This window comes from Citrus clementina, unplaced genomic scaffold (assembly GCF_000493195.1).
Source record: "Citrus clementina cultivar Clemenules unplaced genomic scaffold, Citrus_clementina_v1.0 scaffold_2, whole genome shotgun sequence".
Classification (NCBI taxonomy): Eukaryota; Viridiplantae; Streptophyta; class Magnoliopsida; order Sapindales; family Rutaceae; genus Citrus; species Citrus x clementina.
Window position 1 is genome coordinate 34,590,655 of NW_006262688.1, and position 24,582 is coordinate 34,615,236.

The following is a 24,582-nucleotide window of genomic DNA, read 5'->3' on the forward strand; positions in this document are numbered from 1 at the left end:
AACTATTAAGGGACTAAATGGTAAGATCATGATAATTTAATTTAACAAAAGTAAACTTTTTTGTACCGAATTTATTTTCTACTAAAATAAACCAATTCCATGATTTTATTTGCAACCAACAAGCCCCAATGTTGAAAGGAAACTTTACATAACTAGCCCAAAATTTTTTGAGTTTCTAAAATTGGTCACTCTAACTATTTCCATCATAGTTAGACAAATACAAATTTTTTGGACTAAATTACATCATTATCTCATAGTTCTCTCTCTCTCTCTCTCTCTCTCTCTCTCTCTCATACTGTAACCCACTAATTCCCTCTCTCAAATATCCACAGGGGCAACAACCAAGATCCAACATTGGAAACACTGCAATAATGTCAGCATAATGGCTCATCGGCTTATTTTTAGCGACAACATGTCTATCCTTTAATTTATAAGTATTAATTTTTTTCGTAGGTTGGTTTTAAGTTAGTTAATCCTTTAGTTATTGGAGTTTTCTTATTGATTGATTTTATAATTGAGTTTGCACTACTGGTTATCATTAGGATAATATTTATGAATCTTATAAATCATTTGTAGTTCAAACAGTTAAACTTATTATTGGACATAATGTATTTGAGTTAAACTTATTATTGGACATAATGTGTTTGACGAAATGTGTGCGAAAGTGAATGTGTTATTGTTGCTATAACTTGCTTTATATTGTATGTTTGAGCAAGATTGGTCGGATTGAGCAATTTTTATTTTTTATTTTTTGGTTGGTTCGGTCATGGTTGTTTTGTGCATGGTGATTAGTTTAAGAATTGTGGTTGGCTTCCCCTTTTTGTGTGAATAAGTGTTTCTATCACATCAAAAACTGCAACAATCATGCTTGGTGTGATGGGCATATTTATCATTTTATCTCATCTGTCCTTAGTAAGAGAGGTGCTTGTTGCACTAAAACTCAGTATATAGATTTTTTTTAAAAAAATTTTATTATAATTTTATAAATAAATAAAAATTTGGATTTGACTGTTTGAGTGTGCCATTTTTCTGTGATAGAATGGTGTATGCACTTATTTGGTGCGATAAACATCATATGTGCTTATGTTTTGGTGCTTATCGCATGGCCTATTGCACCCGTAGGTTGTGTTTTGGTGCAAGAGGTACTTGCTGCATTAAACACAAGTGCGACGGTTTTATTTATATACTAAAGTAAACTAGGTATTTTATGAATTCACATTATTAAAAATAAAATTTAAAACAAACTAAGTATTTTATAAACCCACGTTATTAAAAATAAAATTTAAAACATCATCAATATTATTTTATGAATTTGGTGAATTGTTGAAGGTTGTGGTGACCGGTGAGGTTCGGAGATTTTTCAAGAGTACCATTAACTTTTTCTATTATAATTAGTTAATTACAATATTTTTTTTTTTGTGATATTTATCCTCACTATATCAATAGATTACCAAACCAATAGCATCAACAAATCATCAAATTTCAAGAAATTTAAAAGATTTTGGGTTATTTATGTAAATTTTCCATGTTGAAAAGTTGAAAAAAAGGAAAAAAGCAGCAGTCAACTGAGAATCCAGTTCCAGCCAACAAAAACGCGTTTTAAGACATTATTGTAGTCAAAAGTCAAAGCCCCCACAAGCACATTACACATTTCAACACGTACACATTTGTCCTAAAGCAGCAGCAATCAAATAAAAACAAGAGCAACATAAAATAAATAAAAAAATTAAAAAAAAAAAAAATACTCTTCTTCAGTTTTCACCAACTACAAGGTCCCTCCTTTCTCCCTTCTCCGTCCCCGACTTGGCCCACAACACAACAACAAATAAACTGAAAAAGAACAAAAACAATATTTTTCAATTTTTTTTGGTTATTTTGTTTTTACATCATGAGATAAATGAACTATTTTTCTTGTTTATGAATGAAAAAAGAATTCCCGTTCTATGGAAAATCAGATTGCTACTACTCTTCGGTACTCAATCCAAGCTCTGGGGCGTGGCTTTGATGTCACATCTGATATAAGGCTTCTTTATTGTAAGGGAGCACCTGGGTCGAGGCTTGTTCACATAGATGAGGATCATCATGCAGGAGATCTTGTTGTTTCTGATGGTGTTTTGGTGCCTAATGTCTCTGTTGATATTGAGTGTTCTAAAGGCAATAGAAGCATTGAGAGAATACCTGTTTGCAGCTTCCATGAGGTGACTGTTTCTCAGATTTTCAATCTTCTTTTTTTTTTTTTGGTATCGTCTGTTGGCTTGGTGAGCTAAAATTGTTGTCTGGGTATGCTTAAATCTTATTGCTTTATTGAAAATTTTCTGGTTGCTGGCATGCTGGCTTCCTTGCAATTTGTTTTTTTCCAATGCTTTAATTTGATGATTTGTTGGGGATGTGCGACATTTATTAGCTTAGTAAGACCAGAATTCTGTTTTCCTGATTTCTGCTCTTCAGCTGCTTTCACGTTTAGAAACATCCATTTATTTATTATAGGAATCTGAATAATTTCATACTAGTTGGATTAACAAACTGCATTTTGTGAATATTGGTTTCTCCCGGCTAAGTTTTGGCGATGTCTTAAAATTGAAGCTATTAGGCTTTTTGGGTAATTGCAACGTTATTATAGCTCCTGTCATAAGTTCGATTGAAGTGAAAGAGTTAATGTTCTAGATTGAATGGAATGTCCGTGTTGTCAATAGTTTCTGTACATTAGAAAATCACGTCGGAATCAATGTTTTGGCATGAGTTTCTTGATTGCGATGAACGAATCTTGTTTCTTGTTAAACTGTGAACTTTTAATGGAGGCCTTTGATGCTTGAAATTCCAGATGGCAGGATACTTCAATGAGAAATCCGGTATATCGGGAAACATTCCACTTGGAAGCTTCAATGCCATGTTCAATTTCACTGGTTGCTGGCAAGCTGATGCAGCAGCTACAAAATCCCTTGCCATGGTTGGAAATTTCATTTCCCTTTATAAGGTTAAGCTAGCTAAGCTAAATTTAGTTCTCTGTGAAGAAATCAGGCGTGCTGTTCCTTATTCATGGGATCCCCCTTTGTTGGCAAGGTAAAGTGGTAAATTACTAACTACACCATCTTTGTGTAGTGCTGTACACTCTGACTTCACGCACATGCACCACATTTTCTATACAATATCCATTTGATATATGTTTCCTCATTTCCACTTCTTTTTTCATTTTTGCCAGTTTTATTGAAAATTATGGTACCCATATTGTTACATCTATAACAATTGGTGGAAGAGATGTGGTTTATATCAGGCAACACCAATCATCTCCTTTGTCAATGATGGATATCGAGAACTACGTGAAAGACATTGGGGATGAAAGGTTTATGGACTCAAAAAGTCAGTCAAGTGCTGCTCCCTTAAAGTACAAGGACAAGGTAGGTTTTCTTTCTATTTGTTATTTTTTAGTTAAACCTAACCCTGGTGTGAGCAAGATTTGATGTTAAGGCCTCTCATTTTATTTATGTTGCTGCCTCTTCTTTATTTTTTTATTTTTATTTTTTGGAGATTAGAGCTGTTGTGGAATTGAACTATTTAATCTGCTAGTTTTACCGACTTATTTGAGCGTCATTGCACTTTTAACTTGTTACATTTTGTTTTTGCGAAAGTAAAATTCTGATGCACTTCCTGTTTCCTTAACATAGATCTTCTCTGGCACTTTTCTGTAAGAATATCCGTTTAAAAAATTTCTTCTTGTAGGATGTCACAGTCATTTTTAGGAGGAGAGGAGGTGATGATCTAGAGCAAAGTCATGCTAAATGGGCAGAGACTGTACAACTGGCACCGGATGTAATTAACATGACATTTACGCCCATTGTTTCACTGCTTGAAGGAGTGCCTGGTATAAAGCATTTGGCCCGTGCAATTGAATTATACTTGGAATGTAAGTTTTCACCTAACGGTTAGATGTTCTTGTGGTTTGAATTGTTCATTGATTTCACTTATATTGTAATGCATCAAGGATTCCTAGAGAATCTAGCATATCATCATTTATACTTCAAAAGTCTTCATGTAGCCGATTCAATTGATTGTCCAATAGTATCCCTGATTTAGCAGAGTCTGGGAAACACCTCATCACATTATCTCCTTAATCATAGGAAATATTGTAGAGAGTCCTAGTTTGCATAAGTTCAGTTTCACATATTCACAACAGGGTTAGTGTTGCTTTCAATTGTCCTGTTGTCTTGCTCTTTGTTCTGATCATAAAAGATGGAGCTCAAATTTGTTGAAATTTCTACAACAGTGCATCAGTTACATTGACTTCAATCGGTGCTTATTTTCTTTCACAGTAGATGTGGCTGTATTTATGCAAATACTATCACATTTGCTTTTGTCTTGCATTAAAATAGATTGATAATGATTTACTGATTGATTGACTGTTTATTTCTTTACCAGACAAACCACCGATTGAGGATTTACAGTATTTCTTGGATTATCAAATTCCTCGAGTTTGGGCCCCACAACATAGTAATATTCAAAGAAAGGAGCCTGTTTGTTCATCCCTTCAATTTAGCTTAATGGGTCCTAAGCTTTATATTAGCCCAGATCAGGTATTTTTCATTTTTTTTAAATCTACAGTGTGAGATTAAATTATTAAATTATAATCTACTGAGGTAATTATAATATAATTCTTTCATGTCCAAGTGAATTAGAGATAGCCTACTAATATCTCTCATTATCTGTAGCCCAATTTCCCGTTCAGTTTATTTTGCTTTGACGATAATGTGATGGTTTTTGTTCACACAAGAAGATAAAAATGACGACAGAAAAAAGTTTAGGTGCATGTTTAGTTAAAGCGTAATGCTATGCTTAGTCAGTTGGGATACTTAGTTTCTATCCCAACTGATATGCACAGAAGAAATTATTGCTTGTATGAAATGAAACATAGTGGTGGCTTCTGGTCTATCATTTTGGTGATCTTTTCTCGGGTGTTGGAAGATCTTGAAGTTGCGAGTCTTTAATTTATATGTTACTAGCAAAGGCAGAATCCTTGTGTAAATCTACAAAAATGAAATAGTGAAATTGTAATCCTGCAGTGCTGCACCTTCTTTGCCTGGTGTACATTTATGAGGGAGAGTAGTGGTTTCAGACCTTTTAGTAGTGGACGTCTCAAAGGGATGGTCTCCTTCTGCCCTTGTAGTGAAATGTGCAAAACTAATATATATCTTAAAAGAGTTGCCTGATATTGTTTAGTATGGCAATAACTTTTCTCTAGCTAAGCCAAAATATGCCATGATGTTATCAGGTAACTGTTGGCCGTAAGCCCGTCACTGGTCTTAAACTTGGCCTAGAGGGCAGCAAACAAAATAGACTTGAAATTAACTTGCAGCATCTAGTGTCTCTTCCAAAGATCCTTCAACCCCATTGGGATGCTCATGTGGCTATAGGTGCACCTAAGTGGCAAGGTCCTGAGGAGCAAGACAGCCGCTGGTTTGAGCCCATCAAGTGGAAGAATTTCTCCCATGTAAGCACTGCACCAATAGAGTATACTGATACCAGCATTGGAGACCTCTCTGGTGTTCATGTAGTTACAGGGGCTCAGCTTGGTGTATGGGATTTTGGAGCCAAAAATGTATTACACCTGAAACTCCTTTTCTCCAAAGTACCTGGATGTACGATAAGGCGGTCTGTATGGGATCACAGCCCTTCCATCCCTTCCACCTCTCAGAAGCCAGGCAGCGCTTCTTCATCAGTCTCAAACGAGAAAATGCCTGAGGATAAGAGGGAAGATAGTTCAGGCCACATAGGGAAACTGGCGAAAATTGTGGACGTAACTGAAATGTCGAAGGGACCACAAGATTTACCAGGTCATTGGTTGGTAACAGGGGCTAAGCTTGGAGTGGACAAGGGAAGGATTGTATTGCGTGTAAAGTACTCTTTATTGAATTATTGATAGATTATTTCTGTTTACTTTTGCAGGATTAACCCCCTTTATTCCTCTTACAACCATATTCTACATTCTTTGCACAGGATATCCAGTTCTTTCTTCTGTTGTTCAGGACCTTAGGAGTTAGGTCAGCATTACATTATTGATGTTCAATTTTTTTTTTTTTTGGGGGGGGGGGGGGTTGTGTTTTGAGGATTACAGATTTTAAATTTAGATTACTCTGTTAGAGGAATCGAGTTACAGTGATGAAAGAGTTACCAAATGTTTTTGAATTCATGGATTAAGTAATGATTTGTTGTATGTAGTCTGTTTCAAGATTCTTGTATACCCAGCGTAAGTGTCAGATTTCACTCGGCTTTTTCATCGTAGTCAGGATCAGGGATGATAATAAGACACAGGTTCCTCCAGACTGCCGTTCTGTTTTTGTAATGTAAGCAATTATATTAATAACGCGAACAGTCGAACTCTAATGGTTTGGGGGCCCAAACAAAAAAAATGCTAACTCGAACTCAGAAGCCTGAGTTTTACTCTAAAATACTTTCTATCTTAATAATTTTTTAATAATCCTTTAGTCCCTTAGTTTGAGTCAATTGAAGACAATTCATATTTTTTTAACTATTACCTAGAACATCTGTGTCATTATATTCATAGTAGTTAATTAAACTTTTCTGAAATAGATTTTAACCTGATATAATTTATAAGATTCAAATAAATCCGAAATTTAATAAATAAAAGTAGATGATAATTAAATTGATTTTGATCAAAACAGATTTAAGATATGGACCTTTTAGGTAATTTTAGAAAATAGCTCTTACGCTTTTCGAATAGTATTTCAATTTTATTCATTTCAAATGGTAAAAGAGGTCATATTCATCCATTAAATAGTGATATACATCAAGTTTTCTTTAGTGTGGGAGTCCTTATTTTATTGTTTCTTCATACGAACACGCTTTTAAGCCATGAATTTTAATAGAATCAAGTTTTAGTACATGTTTGATATGTTTTATTTAATGATCATAAATGTTTATTTTATCTCATGAGTTTTATAAAAAAAATTTATTGTTGTTTGGTTATTTTTTAATAGAGATTTTGAATCTTAAATAAGCTATTTTACCTCAACTAGTAAAAACTCTAATTTCAGACTTTTGGTAGTAGAGATTGAAAGTTTTTTTTAAATGTTAAAATGTTTAAAATATTCTCTACTTAGTTTACAATCTTATTTTATTCTTTCATAACATAACTTTTAAAAACTTACCTATTAAAGTGATTTTATAATTTTTAATAAAAGTTATCATTGATAACTAAACAACTAAAATTTTAACGCAAATACACTGTTAAATCGTGCGATTTAACATAGTTAATTTTTAATACACTAGAAAGCCGTATAGTTTAATAGTATTAAGACTCCATTTGATACGACTTTTTTAAATAGAGCTTATTTAAATAAAGTTTTAATTAGTAGAATTTTTATAAATAGAGTTTTTATCCACAAACACATGTACACACACATACACACACACTAATTTGCAATTTTACATGATATAAAATTATCATTTTATTGGATGCAATCAACTTCAGATTAAAATGTTGGGATACTATGTCATTAACATTTTTACCTTTTGGAAAAGACATGAGCCGGCAACAAGTAGATTAACATATAGACTGGAGGTAACACTCATTCAATTTCACACTGGACAACGAGCAATGCAATAAGCTCGGAAAATTTTTGTTGGTCGTCCATGACCAATTCAGTATCATTTAATCAGTCCAATGTGGGATCACAAAAGTTTCTGTCGTTATTTTGTTTTAATTTTTCCTTATTAACAATAGACATGACCTTTTCAATGAAATCACTTACATTCTTGGACCCACTTCAGAAAATAGAATTATATCTGCTTAAATGCCTGCAGCTTCCGGTAAAGAGACATTTGGCTAAACAAATCAATAGGCCACCTTCATATTTAATTTAAAAAAAATAATCAACACAAATTGCTGGAATGTCTGAAAGGAAGAAACTGATGACTGCGAGCGAAAATACAACTGGAGAAGTGTTGAGATGCTTTTGGATTAAGCATCATGTCTTTCTGCTTGTAATGTTTCTCAACTTAAAATATTTACTTTCACGCCATTGTATGCATCCTGTTGTCAAAAGCCTGACAGATACAGAGAATCTCTCGGCCCAGAAGTCGGCAAGCTTTCAATAGCGTATGCAAACAAGCAGAAGGGCCTAAGAATTGTGGTCGCCAAGTCCATATTCGGATGTTGAGTTCGTACTCTTTATATATATATAAAGCTTAAGCTATCTATTCTTCAGCATTAAGGCACCAAATCAGCTGGGCTACCTTGAAGCTATGGTACTTTCTAGTTCACAATTGCTTATGGCTTTTTAGTTAAGTTATGTTTTTCATTTAACCACCATTAACTAATTTTGTGATTTCCTTATAGGAGAACCTTGAGCTTGTTGAAGGAAAGGTAGATTGGAAAGGAAGACCAGCTGTGAAGTATAAGCATGGAGGAATAAAGACTTCTTTGCTCATACTAGGTCGAAACTCTATCATGCATGGTCTAGATTTTGAAGTATAATCAGAGAGGTTGTGAAGGTCGTTTCAGTCTTGTAATAACTATAATGGTTGTGTTTTGTGTTGCAGCTGCATTTGGTTTCGAAAACTTGGCAACTATAGCACTGGGAGTGAATTTGGTGACATACTTCAATGGGGTGTTGCACTTAGATCTAGCTGAGGCAGCTAACCAAGTGACCAACTACATGGGTACTAGTTATATCCTCAGCATTGTAGTGGCTTTGCTTGCAGATGCTTTCATTGGCAGATTCAAAGCTGTGCTAATTTCAGGAAGTGTTGAGTTTCTGGTATATATGCTAATTCAGCTCCAACAATAATAATAAGCCAAATTTGGCTATGCTACTTACAAACTCGTTGGTAACTGTTTTTCTTTCTTCTTTTTTTTTTTCCTTCTCTCTCGTCCATCCAGGGACTAGCATTGATAACAATCCAAGCTCACTACCCCGATCTTAAGCCACCTCCTTGTAATGTCTTTGATCCGACTGCTGGTTGTAAGAAGATTGAAGGTAGTGATGCTGCGCTTCTCTTTGTTGCACTCTACTTGATAGCCACTGGCACAGCAGGAATTAAAGCTGCACTTCCACCTTATGGTGCTGATCAATTTGATGAGAAAGACCCAATAGAGGCTAGACAAATGTCCAGCTTCTTTAATCTGCTCTTCCTAGCAGTGTGCATAGGCGGTGCAATTAGTGTAACCCTCATCGTGTGGATCCAAGATAACAAAGGATGGGATAGGGGATTTGGTCTCTCTTCGGTTGCCGTATTCTTGGCTACGATCATCTTTGCAGCCGGATTGCCACTGTACCGATTTCAAGTTGTTCAAGGAAGTAGTGTGCTCATTGAAATTATACAGGTATTTTAATTTTATATATATAATCTAGTGAATATTTCCGTACTTTATTAAAATGCGAAAATGCTATTATACATCTTGTAATATTATTTCTGTACTTTAATAAAGTGCAAAAACTCACTAAATACTGAATTTATTTATATATTTGAACTTTAAATTTTACAAATTAAGAATTAATGATTTAATAATTTTTTTTTCTTGTCTTCAGGTATATGTTGCTGCCATTCGAAATAGGAAACTTGAACTTCCTGAAGACCCTATGGAGCTCTATGAGATTAACATGGACAAAGAAGCTGCTATAGAAACAGAATTTCTGCCTCACAGAGATATTTTCAGGTTAATTTTAAATTTTGTTACAAACTCCTTATACAGACATATATACCAACATCTCATATAGAAATTATCCAAGTACAAATGCCAATATATTAAATTTGTGTTATGACATTCAGGTTCCTAGACAAAGCAGCAATCCAGAAAACATCCACAGAAAATCTTGAGATAACAGAAGCTCCGAATCCATGGAAACTTTGCCGGGTAACTCAAGTAGAAAATGCAAAGATCATCCTAGGCATGATTCCAATTTTTTGTTGCACTATTGTGATGACACTATGCCTAGCTCAGCTCCAAACTTTCTCCATCCAACAAGGTCTAACGATGGACACAAGCGTCACTACATCATTCCACATACCACCAGCTTCATTACCCATCCTCCCAATTTTATTCATGATCCTTGCAGTTCCCGTTTATGATAGAATATTTGTACCCTTTGCTCGCAAGATCACAGGCAACCCAACAGGGATTACTCACTTGCAACGCGTAGGAGTTGGCTTAGTCCTTTCTTGTATCTCCATGGCTATTGCTGCAGTATTTGAAGTGATACGCAAAGACGTGGCACGTGATCACAATATGCTTGACGCTATCCCAGTAGTACAGCCATTGCCAATCAGCACATTTTGGCTATCAATTCAGTTCTTTATATTTGGAATTGCAGACATGTTCACATACGTAGGATTGCTTGAATTTTTCTATTCAGAGGCACCAAAAGGGATCAAATCTCTTTCTACTTGCTTTCTTTGGTGTTCCATGGCGCTTGGATATTTTTTCAGCACCATTTTGGTTAACATAGTTAACAGTGCAACAAGGGGAATTACTCAAAGTGGAGGCTGGTTGGCAGGCAACAATATTAACAGGAACCATTTGAATCTATTCTTCTGGTTGCTTTCTGCATTGAGCTTCATCAACTTCTCTGTGTATTTGTTTATGTCTAGTCGGTACAACTACAGACCTCAGACTTCTGTTGGAGGGACAGCATGCAAGAGCTTTAGCCAAGATTTATCGAAGTAGAATGAATATTTGTGGGGCAAAAGCGAATTATTAATGGAAAATTGTTAGTGTATGCCTGTGTGTGTGTGTTTTTTTTTTTGGTCCCCTCTATAATCTCTTAATTTGTAGTTATTTGAATTTGATACGTTGTGATAGAAAAGGGAAACGTGAAAATGTAATATTTATTTCAGAAATTTCATTTCTCAATTCAAGTGATTTGGCAGTAAGTATCAACAGACATAGTACAATTGTATATAAAATAACATATGGTTTAATTGTGAGGATCTAGAGATACATTCTAAATTAAAGTAAAAATTAATTTGATTCGTCGGTTTAAGATTGCTATAATTTTAACATGCCTCAAGAATATGAGATCAATACTAAAGTGAATAGCGCGTATATCAACTAGTATGAGGTTATTCTAACTTAACCAAAGTTTTCGGTTCGAGACTTGGAAATACATTTACGTTAAATATTTATTAGAAGAGATTTGCCGTCCTAGCAATTTTACCCAACTTGAATCTGAATTAGTCGGAGCCCAATGTAATTTTTAGATACCAAATAATTTAATATATCGAAAAAGAAAAGTGAATATTTTACTAATTAATGAATTATATTAACATCTTTCACATAAAATTTCCAAATTAACTAGCTAGTCATTTTACTTAGCTAGGTACCAAAATAGTGGCATAGATCTTGATGATCAACTAAGAAGGCCAAGTTTAGCTCAAACTCATCCATTTGTCCGCACCCTTCACGATTCTTAGCCACCTCCTAAGTCATAACCAATGCATGCACACGTGTACTCGCTTTAACTCCCCCACGTCGTTTTCCAAGCACTCAGATATGCATGCATCTCTCAGAATAGCATATATATATATATATATGAACTGAACTAGCAACAACCGAATACAGAAAACATAGATCAAAATTCAAAGGCGGTAGCTAGGTAGCTGCGTTTTATGAATTAATGGCATCAAGTGACAAGTCCCCGGAACCCACACCGCCGTATGGAGGGGAGCAGCCGCCAGGGAAGCCTATGACGATGAAGCAACACGTTTTGGACAAGGGAGCGGCGATGATGCAATCTTTGAAGCCCATAAAGCAGATGAGCCAACACGTTTGCACTTTCGCCTTGTACAGCCACGACATGTCTCGCCAGATCGAGACTCATCACTATGTGTCTAGACTCAACCAAGACTTCCTCCAATGCGCCGTTTATGACTCTGATGACTCCACTGCCCGTCTCATAGGTAATTTATTTAAAAATAAAATACCCACCAAACCCGTTATTAATTTATCCTTTAGTTTAATTTTGTGTATTTTCATATTATTATTATTATACACGTCAGGAATGCTTTATTTACTGATATATTGTGAATGAAATATTGACCTCAATTTGTATGTATCGTTACAGGTAGGGTACCCTCGGGGATTTTCCCCATTCGGGGAGGGTATGGGGATAATTTCATACCCAATTTCTTATTCGGGGAGGGGACGGGGAAATTTTTTTACCCAATTTCTTATTCGGGGAGGGGACGGGGATGAGGTGGAATCCCCATCCCCTACCCATTTCCCCATTTTAATTTTTAATTTAATTTTAATTTTTTAAAATTATTAGTAAATAAATTATAAAATTTAAATTATAAAATTATAAATATTGGTAAAAATAAAAAATATCAAAATATTTATATTATTAAACTTTTAGGCCTAATTAGCTAATTAAAGTTCTAAATTTTTATTTAGGACATTAAAAAGACCGAGTAGATTCTATTAGCCAAACATTTTTTTTTAATTTTGATATTCTTTAAATATTTTAAACTTAAATCTATTTTTTATTTAATTTTAGATGTTATAATTGTCCACAACGAATCACAATTTTAATATCTAATCTAATCTAATCTAATATTTACTTTTAATTTGCTCCGATTTAACTATTGTGTTGTAAAGGGAATAATTCACATTTATAAAGTGCCCACGCCACCATTGAAAAAGTTAATTTTGAATCTAAATTCGATTTTATTTGTAACAATTTTGTATTAGACTATTAATTTGTTCATGATAGTTTGTAAAATAAGTTTGTATCCCTTGCATGTTGCGTTACTTACTAATTTAATGTATGTGACTTTTGTAATAAATATTAATGTAAGATATATTTCGAACTTTATTTTTATTTGAATTTTTTATTTTAATATGATTAACTCAAAATAAAAAAAAATGTATTAGTTATTCGGGGATCGGGGACCCTCGGGGATCCCCTGTTATTATTCGGGGAGGGGATGGGGATTCTCTCAAGTAATTCTGACGGGGACGGGGAGGGGATGGGGACATACGCAAAATATCGGGGATGGGTACGGGGAGATCGGTCCCCTCCCCTCCCCTCCCCATTGCCATCCCTAGTTACAGGAGTGGAGTATATTGTTTCTGATAAGATATTTGAAGCTTTGCCACTGGAGGAGCAAAAGCTATGGCATTCCCATGCTTATGAGGTTAATTAATAAACTATGTACTTATTATAGTATTCCTTGCAATTATTTTTGGATCATTATGTAAAAAAAGTATGTGTGTGTGTGTGTGTGTGGCAGTATTAATAAATAATTAATTGGAATCATCCAATATAGTTTGTTAATTAATCCAGGTGAAATCAGGCCTATGGGTTAATCCTAGAGTTCCAGAAATGATAGGGAGACCGGAACTGGATAACATGGCGAAAACCTACGGCAAGTTTTGGTGCACTTGGCAGGTTGATAGAGGTGATAGGCTGCCACTGGGTGCACCGGCGCTGATGATGTCTCCACAGGCAGTGAACTTGGGCATGGTGCGCTCAGACTTGGTTCAGAAAAGGGATGACAAGTACAACATATCAACTGATGCGTTGAAGCAATCGAGGGTGGAGATTGACGAGCCTGAATGGATTAGTCCACAGGCTGACTACTGGAAGCAGCATGCCAAGGGCTTTGCCGTCGATATTCAATCAATCGAAATGAAGAAGAGGGCACCGTTTCCTTGAGCTTCGCACAGCCACAGCCACAGCCGCAGCCTCAGCCTCAGCTTCTCTCTTTCATGTTCAAGTGTTGTTTCGTTGCATGTTACTCTATATTAGTCTTTTGTAAAATCTGTGTAAACGTGTTGCTGCTTTTTTTTTTTTTTTTTTTAATGTATTTTCTGCTACGGAAGTCTGAACCTTCTGCTTTATTTGTATGTATATTTTGTAGCTTCCATGTCAACACTTGGCGTTTGCCATGTTTGTGGTCGTTTCCATGTCAACATTTTGGGTGTCTGCCGTGTTTGTGATTGTTTATTTCTTGAATTTTTCATGATGGTAGTCTGTAGACACACTGGAATTGCCAACGTACCTATAAGGCTATAAATTAGCTTCTAAGAATATAATTTCTCAGAGGTAGATTTTTATAATTTAGATTGGGTTAATAAAAGTTCCAAGTTATTGTTCCAAATTAATATATCCACAGTGCATGGATATATTAATTAAATAAACGTCCTATTAAAATATGGCTTGAAAAATTGATAATATAATACAGAAATAAATCTTCACTATGTAAATTTTTTTTAAAAAAAAACAATACATTGAAATTATGCTTAGAAAATTTAAAAATGGGTGTGTTACAGGAGAACTTTTTAAGAAGTTACTCACCTATCTTCATGGTACTTTTTTTTTTAAGTACTTTTTTTATCGCTCCATGTGTATGCTATTGAGTATAGAGATTTTATTTGATATTTAAAAGTTTAGTTTTTAAGTTGTGGATGCCGTAAAAAAAATTAATTATAAAATAAAAATAAATTACATATGATTTTTAATTTTTATTATAAAATAAAAATTAATAATATAGAATAAATATAATTTTTAAATAATTATTTTAATAAAAATAATAACTATTACATTTTTACATCATAAAAATAATTAATATTTTTTAAATTTTTAATAATTTTTAATTTATAACCGTCCAACCAACCAACCAACCAATATATAGATTGAACCAAATCAACATAAATTGTGAGTTTTTCCAGGCAATTCCTATTCGGAGAAGCAAACCCAATGCTAGTACTTGCGAATTTAGGACTATAATTTAGTCGATCTCGCATAACACATGGACGGCCAAGATCAAGTCAGAGGAATAAACGAAAATGCCCTTATTTACTCGCGCCGCATGTGATTACACCACTTATTCAGATCCGCAGCATATATCCAGCCACGCGCCAACTGTCCCATCTCGCCAATGCCGCGGACACCTGGAGATCCCCAGCAAAGAAAGCTGCGAAACTCATAATCAACTCACACTTCCCTCTAGACTGAACCGAACGCTTGTTGATTTATCTTAATCATTAATGGAAGCCCCTGAAACGGTCGTAGTTGATAAAAACGAAAAGGATTTTTATTCTGTGTGGGCGATTCCACCTGATGAGGTGAGGGCGAGGGTGAAGAAGTTGATGGAGGGTCTGAGGTCCGAGTTCGGTGGGCCCCAGTTCGAGCCGCATGTTACTGTTGTTGGGGCCATGAGTCTGACGGCGGATGATGCGTTGGAGAAGTTTAAATCAGCGTGTAACGGGCTTAAGGCGTATAACTGTACTGTGGATCGGGTGGCCACTGGGACTTTCTTTTACCAGTGTGTTTTTCTGCTGCTTCATCCCACGCCTGAGGTTATTTGTTTTCATTTATTTATTTTGGGAAAACTTAGCAGTTTTTGAGATCATAATGATAAATATCGTCTTTTTTTTTGGGGGGTTTTTCAGGTGGCGGAACCTAGCTCACATTGCTGTGGCCATTTTGGTTACAAATCCTCCACACGTTAGTTCTTGATTTTTTTTTTTAATTTTCGTTAAAACTCTGATTTTTGACTGAGGCTATTATGTTAAAGGGCACCATGAACGGAATTTTTAGGTTTAAATTCTCTGGAAAGGTGCTAATAGAAGCTGCTGGTGTTTTCTTGGGCACATTTTAGGATAAAGAGACATCTGATTATGTTATATTTGAGGAGATAAAATTCTTATGAATATGTGACGGTGATTTTAATATTTTAAGAGTGTAAATGCCAAGACATTTCTTGAAAGTTTGAATATCTCAAGTAACATAAAAGCTAAACTGTTATCATTCTCTATTGTAATGTTAATTTTGAGTCTCATCTGGTTGTAAACACTGAGGGACAATTTTAGTATTGTATGTTTTGTTCTGTATCCTGATATTCAGGTCCCTAGATTGACAGGTGCTACTTAACTAAGTCTTGATTTCAAACTATTTGAGATTAGTTGCATGAATCAACTTCCTTCAGTCTGCATTATCTGGTGTAATGTTTTCTATTTGTTGGAAGTTGTAATTTTCAGATCCCAGATAAAACAAGTACAGCAAACCTTTTCTGAGAGCTTTAAGATGAGCTCTTTTTCACATGACGTGGCACGTATGTAATAATATATAGCTCTTGAGATTTGTGATGCTTGCTAAGACTATGGAAATGCTACGTATTTAGACAACTCATTAGGTAATGTTGCTTGGTTGTAATGGATGTTTTATGTCATTTGAATTTATGTGGGAGATTAGAAGAGTACATGTTTTAGTTGAAGGTTGCAGTTGATTGTGTGATATGATTCATTCCAGACTTGTAATTGATCTTTAACAAAGATAAGTAATGGCATTTCAATCAAAACTTTGAAATGTTAATGCACAGTTCTTGCATAACCGAGATATTGTTTTGCAGCTTACATGCCACATTTGAGCCTCCTTTACGGGGACCTCACAGATGATGAAAAGAAAATTGCACAAGAAAAAGCTCACAAACTTGATGAGAGCAACGGCAGTTTGAGCTTCCCGATCACTCGCCTTCAATTGTGGAAGACAGACACAGAGGATACCAGTCTCAAGTCTTGGGAGAGGGTTGCTGAATGCAACCTGAGCCCAGATTAGCTCTTTTTGATTTGAATAACTAGCATTATCTTTCTTCTTTTTTGTGTGTGTGTGTGTGTGTGTGGTTGGGGGGGGGGGGGTGTGTTTGTGGGTGGTGATACTGATCTGATCTCGCCCAATGATGAGTGTAGTATGCAATAATAAAGCACCCCATCTCGTCCATTGTCTGTTGTCAATGATATTGGCTGTCTCCTCTTGTGTTATATATATGGCCGATTGAATAATAGTGTAAATGAATCTTGAAAGGGTTTAGTAAATCCAGTTCCAGTTGTCATACAAAACTGTTTCGACAATTTAGCTAAACAAGCTATAGACTCTCTTATGAGTTATCATTCAATTGCAGCAGAGGATTTTGCATAAAAATCGTGGATTCAGACGTGTTTAGACTGCAGATGATGAGACTGATACAACAACCTTGGGCGTTGTGCTTGGATATTCACTTACATAACAGAGGCGTAGGTTGGATGCCAAATTTGTTACAACTACTCAGCTGCCTATAACATATAGGCCTACTAATTTGGGCTCATTATCATCCAGGGACATATGAGCCGGAAAAAGGAAATGCTAGGAAACTTGTGCGTAAAAATGAGCAGCAAAAGTTTCATCTGGGAAGTCGAAACTGCTAGAAGTTCCATATGATTTTACCCATTGTCACGTGTGGTAAATTACATTAGTCCTTGTTTCCAATAGTCAACAGCAGCCTTCATCATATAGGCCTACTAATTTGGGCTCATTATCATCCAGGGACATATGAGCCGGAAAAAGGAAATGCTAGGAAACTTGTGCGTAAAAATGAGCAGCAAAAGTTTCATCTGGGAAGTCGAAACTGCTAGAAGTTCCATATGATTTTACCCATTGTCACGTGTGGTAAATTACATTAGTCCTTGTTTCCAATAGTCAACAGCAGCCTTCATCATATAGACCTACTAATTTGGGCTCATTATCATCCAGGGACATATGAGCCGGAAAAAGGATATGCTAGGAAACTTGTGCGTAAAAATGAGCAGCAAAAGTTTCATCTGGGAAGTCGAAACTGCTAGAAGTTCCATATGATTTTATCCATTGTCACAGTGGTAAATTACGTTAGTCCTTGTTTCCAATAGTCAACAGCAGCCTTCATTTGTTTCTGGGTGTTTATGAGCTGGACTGGATCACTGTTCTGTATCGCTAAACCAAATACTAGTCAAAACCCCACCCACACAAGTGACGCAACTCACAGTCTCATCAGATCATATTCCCTTCAATGCTAGAGTAAAGATAAGATTTCAAGGTCAAGTAATGCCACCCCAATTTCACTTTGGTAGATTGGACATTAGTTTATGATTCAACAATTTGTAAGGCCGCTTGCTTAAAGTGTTAGCAAATTTGACTTTGCATTAAAGGAATGAATCAAATTTGGGTATAAGCCAGCTTTGTTTAACTTGCAGAATCAACGGATAATAATTTTTTTTAACATTAATTCTCATAAAATGATTGAAGGAGTTTCTTCCCCGTTTTTTTTTTTTTCAAGAAAAGATATTCCCTTATCCAGTTGATTATGTGCAAAATTGATATCTTTCAACTATATCAGCAAGTTGAGAGATAATTAAGATAAGTATCAAAGTTGCTGCACATGACAAATTCGGTCAACAGGTAAAAACGCAATTATAATAAAGAAAAGGTTCAATTAACTTTTAAAAGTTCACCAAAACACAGGAGAAATTGAGCCAAAACACAGGAGAAACTGAACTTTACCAACTACTAATCACGTTTTCTCCTAAAGTGGTATGGACTGTGGTGCTGCCTACAATCATCTGAAACCCGCCATGGCAGCCAGTAACTGCATTAACGCCCTTTAACTGACAGCCTGGCCGGGATGCCGTTAACCCTAAGGCTCACGTTAGTCAACTTCTATTTACCTTTCGCCTGATCCGCGTGCGCCGACATCTTGTTCACGTGCTTTCCATGCGCGTTGCCCACGATTTTCCTCCCAATTGAACGTTAATACATTCATTTTTCACCAAAATCGTCAACGTTACCAAACCCCTCTTTAACTTCAGGACACGCACAAGCACACTTATTCAGAACAACGTTACTAAAATCGTGAAGTGTGATCTCTTCTTAATCGTCTCTCTTCAAATATCTCATATTATAGATCTCCTCCAATTCTAGTTTAAGCACAGTTTTATTTTCAACAATTAAAGAAAAAACAAAAGAAATATATTCAGCCAGAGAGTATGGAGACGAAGGTTCCTGTGAGGACGACATTATTGAAGCAGTCGTCGTTGGCGCCGGATCGCGAGCGGAAGGAGGCGGAGCTAAACGGCTTAGATGACGACGGTGAGGAAATTAAACCGGAGTTCAGGCTGATGTACTTAGCAAATGAACGTGACGTGGAAGGAATCAAGGAGCTCTTGGATTCTGGCATCGATGTCAACTTTCGAGATATCGATAACCGCACAGCTCTCCATGTGGCCGCCTGCCAAGGCTTCACCGAAGTTGTTAGCTTGTTGCTCGAACGTGGCGCCGACGTTGACCCCAAAGACCGCTGGGGAAGCACCGTGAGTAACAATGAACTTTCAAACCAACCCTGTCGTTTTGGTAATTGATAATTGGTAATTTTTGTTTTCAAATTTGATAATCTAGTGTTGTTTAAACAGCCTCTTGGAGATGCTATATATTACAAAAACCATGAGGTGATCAAACTCCTAGAGAAACATGGAGCAAAGCCTCTGGTATGGATTTCTTTTCTAGTTTATGCTAATGATTCGAAATTCTTCATGTTCATACAAAGAATTTCCGTATGCACTGTTTCAAGTTATTGTGAATTGATATTTCAGATGGCTCCAATGCATGTTAAACATGCTCGTGAAGTCCCGGAATATGAAATTGACCCTCATGAACTCGATTTTACTAATAGCGTTGAGATTACTAAGGTAATTTGTTGTTTTTCAATATTTGGATAGCTGGGAAGTGAAGTTGTATTTTAATTCTAGTGATTGATTGGTTAGATAATGCCCATAAATATGGTAAATTTGATTACATAATAATACCTTACAGAAGATGAATGTGTAGTAATCCAGGGGACTTACTTATCAGAAGTGTTGTAAGATGGAATATGATAATCTGCATAGTTCTTTGCTGGAGGTTGACATTGATTACTAGTGGAGGAAGTTGAGTTGCTTTATTCCTGGAATTGTTTGTTTTAGCAATGTATCAGAATACACAGGAGGGATCTTAAGGTTAGATATTGCAATGCAGGTCTCGCTTAAGGGGTTATAGGAGATTTGCCAATTAGAGCAAGGTTAATGCAATTTTGTGAAATATGCTGAAATGAAGGTTCAAGCAAGTGGAAGGCCCTAGCTGACAGCTTAAAGGAATTTTTATAAAGTTAACATTGTTCAAAGAAGGAGGCAAAAGAGAAAATACATCAAATTAAATTCTCAAAAATTTTATTTGTCAAATTGCTGATGTTGAGGAAATGAGGTTTTTTTTTTTTTTTCCCCTTCAGAAGTGTAGTGGCTCTGTTTCCGCTTGCCACTGTTTCATCTTTAACAAAGTTATTATTAATATATGCCAGGGGACATTCATTCTTGGATTTTGGCGTGGAATTCAAGTCGCTGTGAAAAAGCTTGGGGAAGAAGTGATTTCTGATGATGATAGAGTGTAGGTTATTCGTCAATTGAGAAAATCTTTTGTTCCTTTTCTTGCTCTGACAACTTGTTTCTTCCTCTATTTTTTCTCACTGTTTGCCTGTTCTCAATCCGGTTATTTTGTGCACAGGAGGGCATTTAGAGATGAGCTTGCATTGCTTCAGAAGATACGACATCCAAATGTTGTCCAATTTCTGGGTGCTGTAACTCAAAGTAGTCCTATGATGATTGTAACAGAATATTTACCGAAGGTCTTCCCTAACCCTTGATTCACTGACTTTCAATATAGCTATCCTGATGAAGTCTGGAATTATTTCTCTTTGCTGAATCTCTAACTTATTTTTAACTTTTTTCTGTTGGGCTTTCATTTTGCTATATTGACTTTTTGATTTAGAATATTTTTGTTACCTGCTATTTTAAGTTCTAGGATAGTCAATGTAAAAAGTATTTCCTAATTATGGTTTCTGTTCAAATTTTAGGTTCACAACATGCCACATATTTGTGAAACAATGACTTAAATTGAATCAAATCGCTGGTGCTTTGATTTTTGTGCCTATAGTACTTATCTTGTTTGTATAGAAAGAAATTTAGAGCTAAAGTAGTTAAATCTCATCATGAAGCTTGGTTATGTAATTATATATATATAAGTTTTCTTTCATGTTGCAGGGAGATCTTCGTGCATTCTTGAAAAGGAAAGGAGCTTTAAAACCATCAACGGCTGTGAGATTTGCGCTTGATATTGCAAGGTAATGTGATGAATTTTAGTTACAAATAACAAGTTAGTTCTAACAGTAAAACTATGAGCAATACTATTTTTGCATTTGTTATCTTGGTCTGAACCATTCATACTTCCAGCTTAGCTGAAAGATTGTTAACCTGTCTTTAATTGTAGAGGAATGAATTATTTGCACGAGAATAAACCGGTACCAATCATTCACCGTGATCTAGAGCCTTCGTAAGTTCTTTTACAATACGATTTTGGTTTTTCTTACTCAAAAGTAATTTGGTTGCCTCTGTTTCCTAATATTATTAGGGACCTTTATGTTGCTTATTGGCAAAATGACAGAAATATATTGCGAGATGATTCTGGAAATCTTAAAGTTGCAGACTTTGGAGTTAGCAAGCTGCTCACAGTTAAAGAAGATAGACCTCTAACTTGTCAAGAAACTTCTTGTAAGTGCTGTTGCTTGTCAGAATATTTCATTTAATTCTTTTTTAAAGAAAAAAGTGTCTGAATTTCCCAATTGAGTTTCTTATTTATTTATTCAGAGTAAAACTGATATTGTGACCTTTCATTTTTAGTTGAAGGTACACTTATTGATTGTAATTGAAATGTGTTATTTGTCACTGACAGGCCGGTATGTGGCACCTGAGGTTTTCAAAAATGAAGAATATGATACCAAAGTAGATGTGTTCTCATTTGCTTTTAATATTGCAGGAGGTGAAGTTTTATAATCAATGAGCAGTGTATTTAAATTACGCAAACAATGTTGATTATTTCTTGCTTAATCGCTTGTCTTTACACGTGAAATTGTGTCTGGTTTTGAACCTTCCATTGACAGTACAGAATGAAATCAAATTCTTATGAACAGTACAGGAGTCATATATATGAAACCTGATTTGGTGTTCTGTGAAACCTTTTACCATATATTATGTGTATGAGATTGGCTTAATAATTGATGCCTGTACTGGATGTACACCAGATGATTGAAGGCTGTCCCCCGTTTACCATGAAGCATGACAATGAAGTTCCTAAAGCATATGCTGCCAGACAGCGTCCACCTTTCAAAGCTCCTGCAAAGCTTTATGCACGTGGACTCAAGGAGTAAGTCCTTGTTTCTTAGATGTTCATTGTATTGTGAATTTCTTCTTCCTTAGATATAGTTGTACACTAGATTCCTTTAGTCAATAAAACCAGGATTCCCTATTTCCCTCTTGTTGTTGAGAGCTATAATCAGTGAATCTTGATTTTATTGTGTTGGTGGATATAGTTTAAGGATAAATGAAACTTTTGCTAACATTTTCTGCTTGCAGGTTGATTGAGGAATGCTGGAATGAGAAGCCAGCTAAGCGACCAACATTCAGGCAAATAATAACAAAACTGGAATCGATTAATAACAGTATTAATCATAAGAGGCGCTGGAAGGTCTATCTTTTTCTCTCTCTCAGTGTGTGTTTGCATCTGTTTACATGGATATCAATCATCATCATTCTATGATCTTACATGCGAGCACCCTAACCCTTGGCCTTTTTTGAGTTGGATTCTCATTGGATGAGGCATGTGCCGCATGTCAGCTAATTGGGTGATTTGTATCAGTTGTTTAAATTTACTTTAGTACCTTGACCCATCCCTTGGGAACTAGGTAGGGAGCCAATAGGCTTCTGTTTTAGGCTGCATAAATGCTTGAGGTAGTCACTAGTCACCATTATTAATATTATAGAACTAATAGATCCCTTTTGTTAATTTGTAAAATGTACAGATTAGAACAATGAAATGCTTTCATAATCTGGAAGCCATGCTGAAGAAAGATCATTCCAGCCCCAGCAGCCGCAGCAAATCATCTCGTTCAACCAGCAGCATCTGAATAATAGATTGCCGTTTCCATTAGCTTGTGAATCTGCAGAAGTCATCAACTCTCGTCATGAATCAATAGTGTGACAAAAAGATTGGGTTTTCAGGTGGTAGGATAGCTGTCGCATAGGTGAATTCTGTTGTGGTAGTAGTCAAATGAAATTTCTTTTCCACATTTTTGAGATCTCCCTTTGAAATTGTGGGCTGAGGATAACATTTCTACGGTGTATTGATTTATCAAAAATTATAGCCATAAGTGTACATCATGTGCATATGACAAACTAGACATTCATCTTTTTTTTTTTTTTGGAAATAATGAATTTAAGAATGTATTGACTGAAAAGTTAACTCCGTTTGATGAACTGCGACGATGGGTTGAAACCAACGTGAGTGAAAATCTCATTGGTTGCATTTTAGGCCCAGGTTCACTTGGGGGCCCAAATGATTTGAACTTGGAGTTGGAGTTGGAAACCTTCTTGAGAGTTAGCGGTCTTTCCTTCCTACAATTGTAAGCAGCCCAACAGTGGCCGAATGCACAGTCATACAGCTGGCAAATAAAAAATCCATGATTTAATCACTGTTTCTTTAAAAAAAAAAAGAAAAAAAGATATATAATGAGTCATCCAGGTATTTGTCAAAGGATAATTTCATGGACCACAAAGTTGTAGGTGAGTTTGCGGAAGGTTTAATATCAAATGATCAATAATATTATTGACAAATTTTTAATTCAGTCCACTCTTAGTCGTGCGACTGACCATAACACTCGTAGAATTAATGTATTATGCGCCCCCAGCTCAACTTTCTCTAGTCTTTCCCGACTTCGAATTTCGGTTAATCAAAATTATCGTTACTCTTCAAATCTGAGTTTTCAAAGGAAGAAACTTTCGTCGCTTTTATTTCTTGTAATTTTAGCTTTCCTCTAGAGTTGAAAAGAACATCCGTAAACTTCAAATTCTTACTATATATCTTGAATTTTCAGGGAGCTGCTTGTGGATAAAATCATCAAATCTTTTTGAAAAAACTTCCTATAAAAATGACAAGTAATTCACTTCCGGAAAATGAAATGTGCATCTCACTTACACGAACATTCTTTGGTTCGTGTCATGATAATATGATTGGTGGTTTGTGGACCCATTTGAACAATAAAAGAGGATTTTCCTCTATATAGGGGAAAACTTACAGCAATCGGTGACTTTGGTAATAAAGTAAAACAAGGAACTGGAAACTGGAAAAAGAAATTCATAATTATAACTGAAAACTTGTGAAAGTAGTTGTGTTGATGATTTGTCACCTGAATTGTGACAAGCTGTGCACACATACATGTATATGTTGAAGATGAAGCAAAATCCAAACTGAATTTTCTAATAGCCGAAAAAGAACCACCAAATCTATATTTTATTTTATTTTATTTTTATTTCACTTTGATCTAAAGAAGGAAAAAGAACTGCAAGACTTGGGATTCATCACAACCAGCTTTTGCTTCTTCAATGAAAATACTGTCACCCGCAAGAGTAGATGCTCTAAATGAGAGGTAGCAATTTGTTATAAGTGTATGCATTCAGCCCACTGAAGATAGCAAGCAGTACACAATTCTCTCTCTCTCTCTCTCCCCTTCTTTTATTTTTTGATATTTGATAGACTCACTCTCTTTTTCTTTTAATTTATATTATTGTGCTTTAAATATTTAAATTATTTCTAAAAGATTCATGCGATGGACTGATGCTGCAATTTGGATAACTTGGCGAATTGACCCAGATTAATTAAATCAAATCGAATTTCAAATATTTTTTTTTAAAAAAAAAAATTA

General features: G+C 35.4%; 5 protein-coding genes across 5 annotated transcripts; all 5 read left to right on the plus strand.

Moving 5' to 3' along the window:
* Window positions 1–1,734: 1,734 nt before the first annotated feature.
* Window positions 1,735–5,928, plus strand: LOC18053081 (MACPF domain-containing protein CAD1). The gene is made up of 6 exons (XM_024191446.1): window positions 1,735–2,198; window positions 2,822–3,060; window positions 3,200–3,395; window positions 3,718–3,901; window positions 4,414–4,568; window positions 5,264–5,928. Exons 1-6 carry the CDS (start codon window positions 1,944–1,946, stop codon window positions 5,909–5,911), a joined length of 1,677 nt encoding a protein of 558 aa, XP_024047214.1. The 5' UTR covers window positions 1,735–1,943; the 3' UTR covers window positions 5,912–5,928.
* A 1,809-nt stretch (window positions 5,929–7,737) lies between these two features.
* LOC112101072 (protein NRT1/ PTR FAMILY 4.5-like) lies at window positions 7,738–10,678 on the plus strand. Its single transcript, XM_024190993.1, has 6 exons — window positions 7,738–7,821; window positions 8,351–8,447; window positions 8,554–8,771; window positions 8,894–9,337; window positions 9,543–9,670; window positions 9,784–10,678. Exons 1-6 carry the CDS (start codon window positions 7,738–7,740, stop codon window positions 10,676–10,678), a joined length of 1,866 nt encoding a protein of 621 aa, XP_024046761.1.
* Window positions 10,679–11,576: 898 nt separating this feature from the next.
* Window positions 11,577–13,924, plus strand: LOC18053082 (oil body-associated protein 2A). The gene is made up of 3 exons (XM_006449507.2): window positions 11,577–11,910; window positions 13,064–13,146; window positions 13,296–13,924. The coding sequence occupies exons 1-3, from the start codon at window positions 11,628–11,630 to the stop codon at window positions 13,665–13,667; spliced, it is 738 nt and encodes a 245-aa protein (XP_006449570.1). The 5' UTR covers window positions 11,577–11,627; the 3' UTR covers window positions 13,668–13,924.
* A 912-nt stretch (window positions 13,925–14,836) lies between these two features.
* LOC18053083 (cyclic phosphodiesterase) lies at window positions 14,837–16,908 on the plus strand. Its single transcript, XM_006449508.2, has 3 exons — window positions 14,837–15,313; window positions 15,407–15,461; window positions 16,366–16,908. Exons 1-3 carry the CDS (start codon window positions 15,002–15,004, stop codon window positions 16,569–16,571), a joined length of 573 nt encoding a protein of 190 aa, XP_006449571.1. The 5' UTR covers window positions 14,837–15,001; the 3' UTR covers window positions 16,572–16,908.
* Window positions 16,909–18,283: 1,375 nt separating this feature from the next.
* Window positions 18,284–23,137, plus strand: LOC18053084 (integrin-linked protein kinase 1). The gene is given in 13 exon segments (XM_006449512.2): window positions 18,284–19,111; window positions 19,211–19,285; window positions 19,391–19,486; window positions 20,131–20,216; window positions 20,334–20,454; window positions 20,870–20,949; window positions 21,096–21,158; window positions 21,270–21,376; window positions 21,558–21,628; window positions 21,630–21,644; window positions 21,907–22,028; window positions 22,238–22,349; window positions 22,684–23,137. Coding segments are annotated over 13 exon segments (1,377 nt in total). The 5' UTR covers window positions 18,284–18,787; the 3' UTR covers window positions 22,789–23,137.
* Window positions 23,138–24,582: the final 1,445 nt, after the last annotated feature.

Excerpts from the sequence above, each read along its gene's own strand:
- LOC18053081 (XM_024191446.1), top strand. The coding sequence starts at position 1,944 with ATGGAAAATCAGATTGCTACTACTCTTCGGTACTCAATCCAAGCTCTG. Across the intron at positions 3,396-3,717 it reads CCTTAAAGTACAAGGACAAG|GATGTCACAGTCATTTTTAG; the intron begins GTAGGTTTTCTT and ends TTCTTCTTGTAG. Across the intron at positions 4,569-5,263 it reads TTTATATTAGCCCAGATCAG|GTAACTGTTGGCCGTAAGCC; the intron begins GTATTTTTCATT and ends TGATGTTATCAG.
- LOC112101072 (XM_024190993.1), top strand. The coding sequence starts at position 7,738 with ATGACCTTTTCAATGAAATCACTTACATTCTTGGACCCACTTCAGAAA. Across the intron at positions 8,772-8,893 it reads CAGGAAGTGTTGAGTTTCTG|GGACTAGCATTGATAACAAT; the intron begins GTATATATGCTA and ends TCGTCCATCCAG. Across the intron at positions 9,338-9,542 it reads TGCTCATTGAAATTATACAG|GTATATGTTGCTGCCATTCG; the intron begins GTATTTTAATTT and ends TCTTGTCTTCAG.
- LOC18053082 (XM_006449507.2), top strand. The coding sequence starts at position 11,628 with ATGGCATCAAGTGACAAGTCCCCGGAACCCACACCGCCGTATGGAGGG. Across the intron at positions 11,911-13,063 it reads CTCCACTGCCCGTCTCATAG|GAGTGGAGTATATTGTTTCT; the intron begins GTAATTTATTTA and ends CCCTAGTTACAG. Across the intron at positions 13,147-13,295 it reads GGCATTCCCATGCTTATGAG|GTGAAATCAGGCCTATGGGT; the intron begins GTTAATTAATAA and ends TAATTAATCCAG.
- LOC18053083 (XM_006449508.2), top strand. The coding sequence starts at position 15,002 with ATGGAAGCCCCTGAAACGGTCGTAGTTGATAAAAACGAAAAGGATTTT. Across the intron at positions 15,314-15,406 it reads TGCTTCATCCCACGCCTGAG|GTGGCGGAACCTAGCTCACA; the intron begins GTTATTTGTTTT and ends GGGGTTTTTCAG. Across the intron at positions 15,462-16,365 it reads TGGTTACAAATCCTCCACAC|CTTACATGCCACATTTGAGC; the intron begins GTTAGTTCTTGA and ends ATTGTTTTGCAG.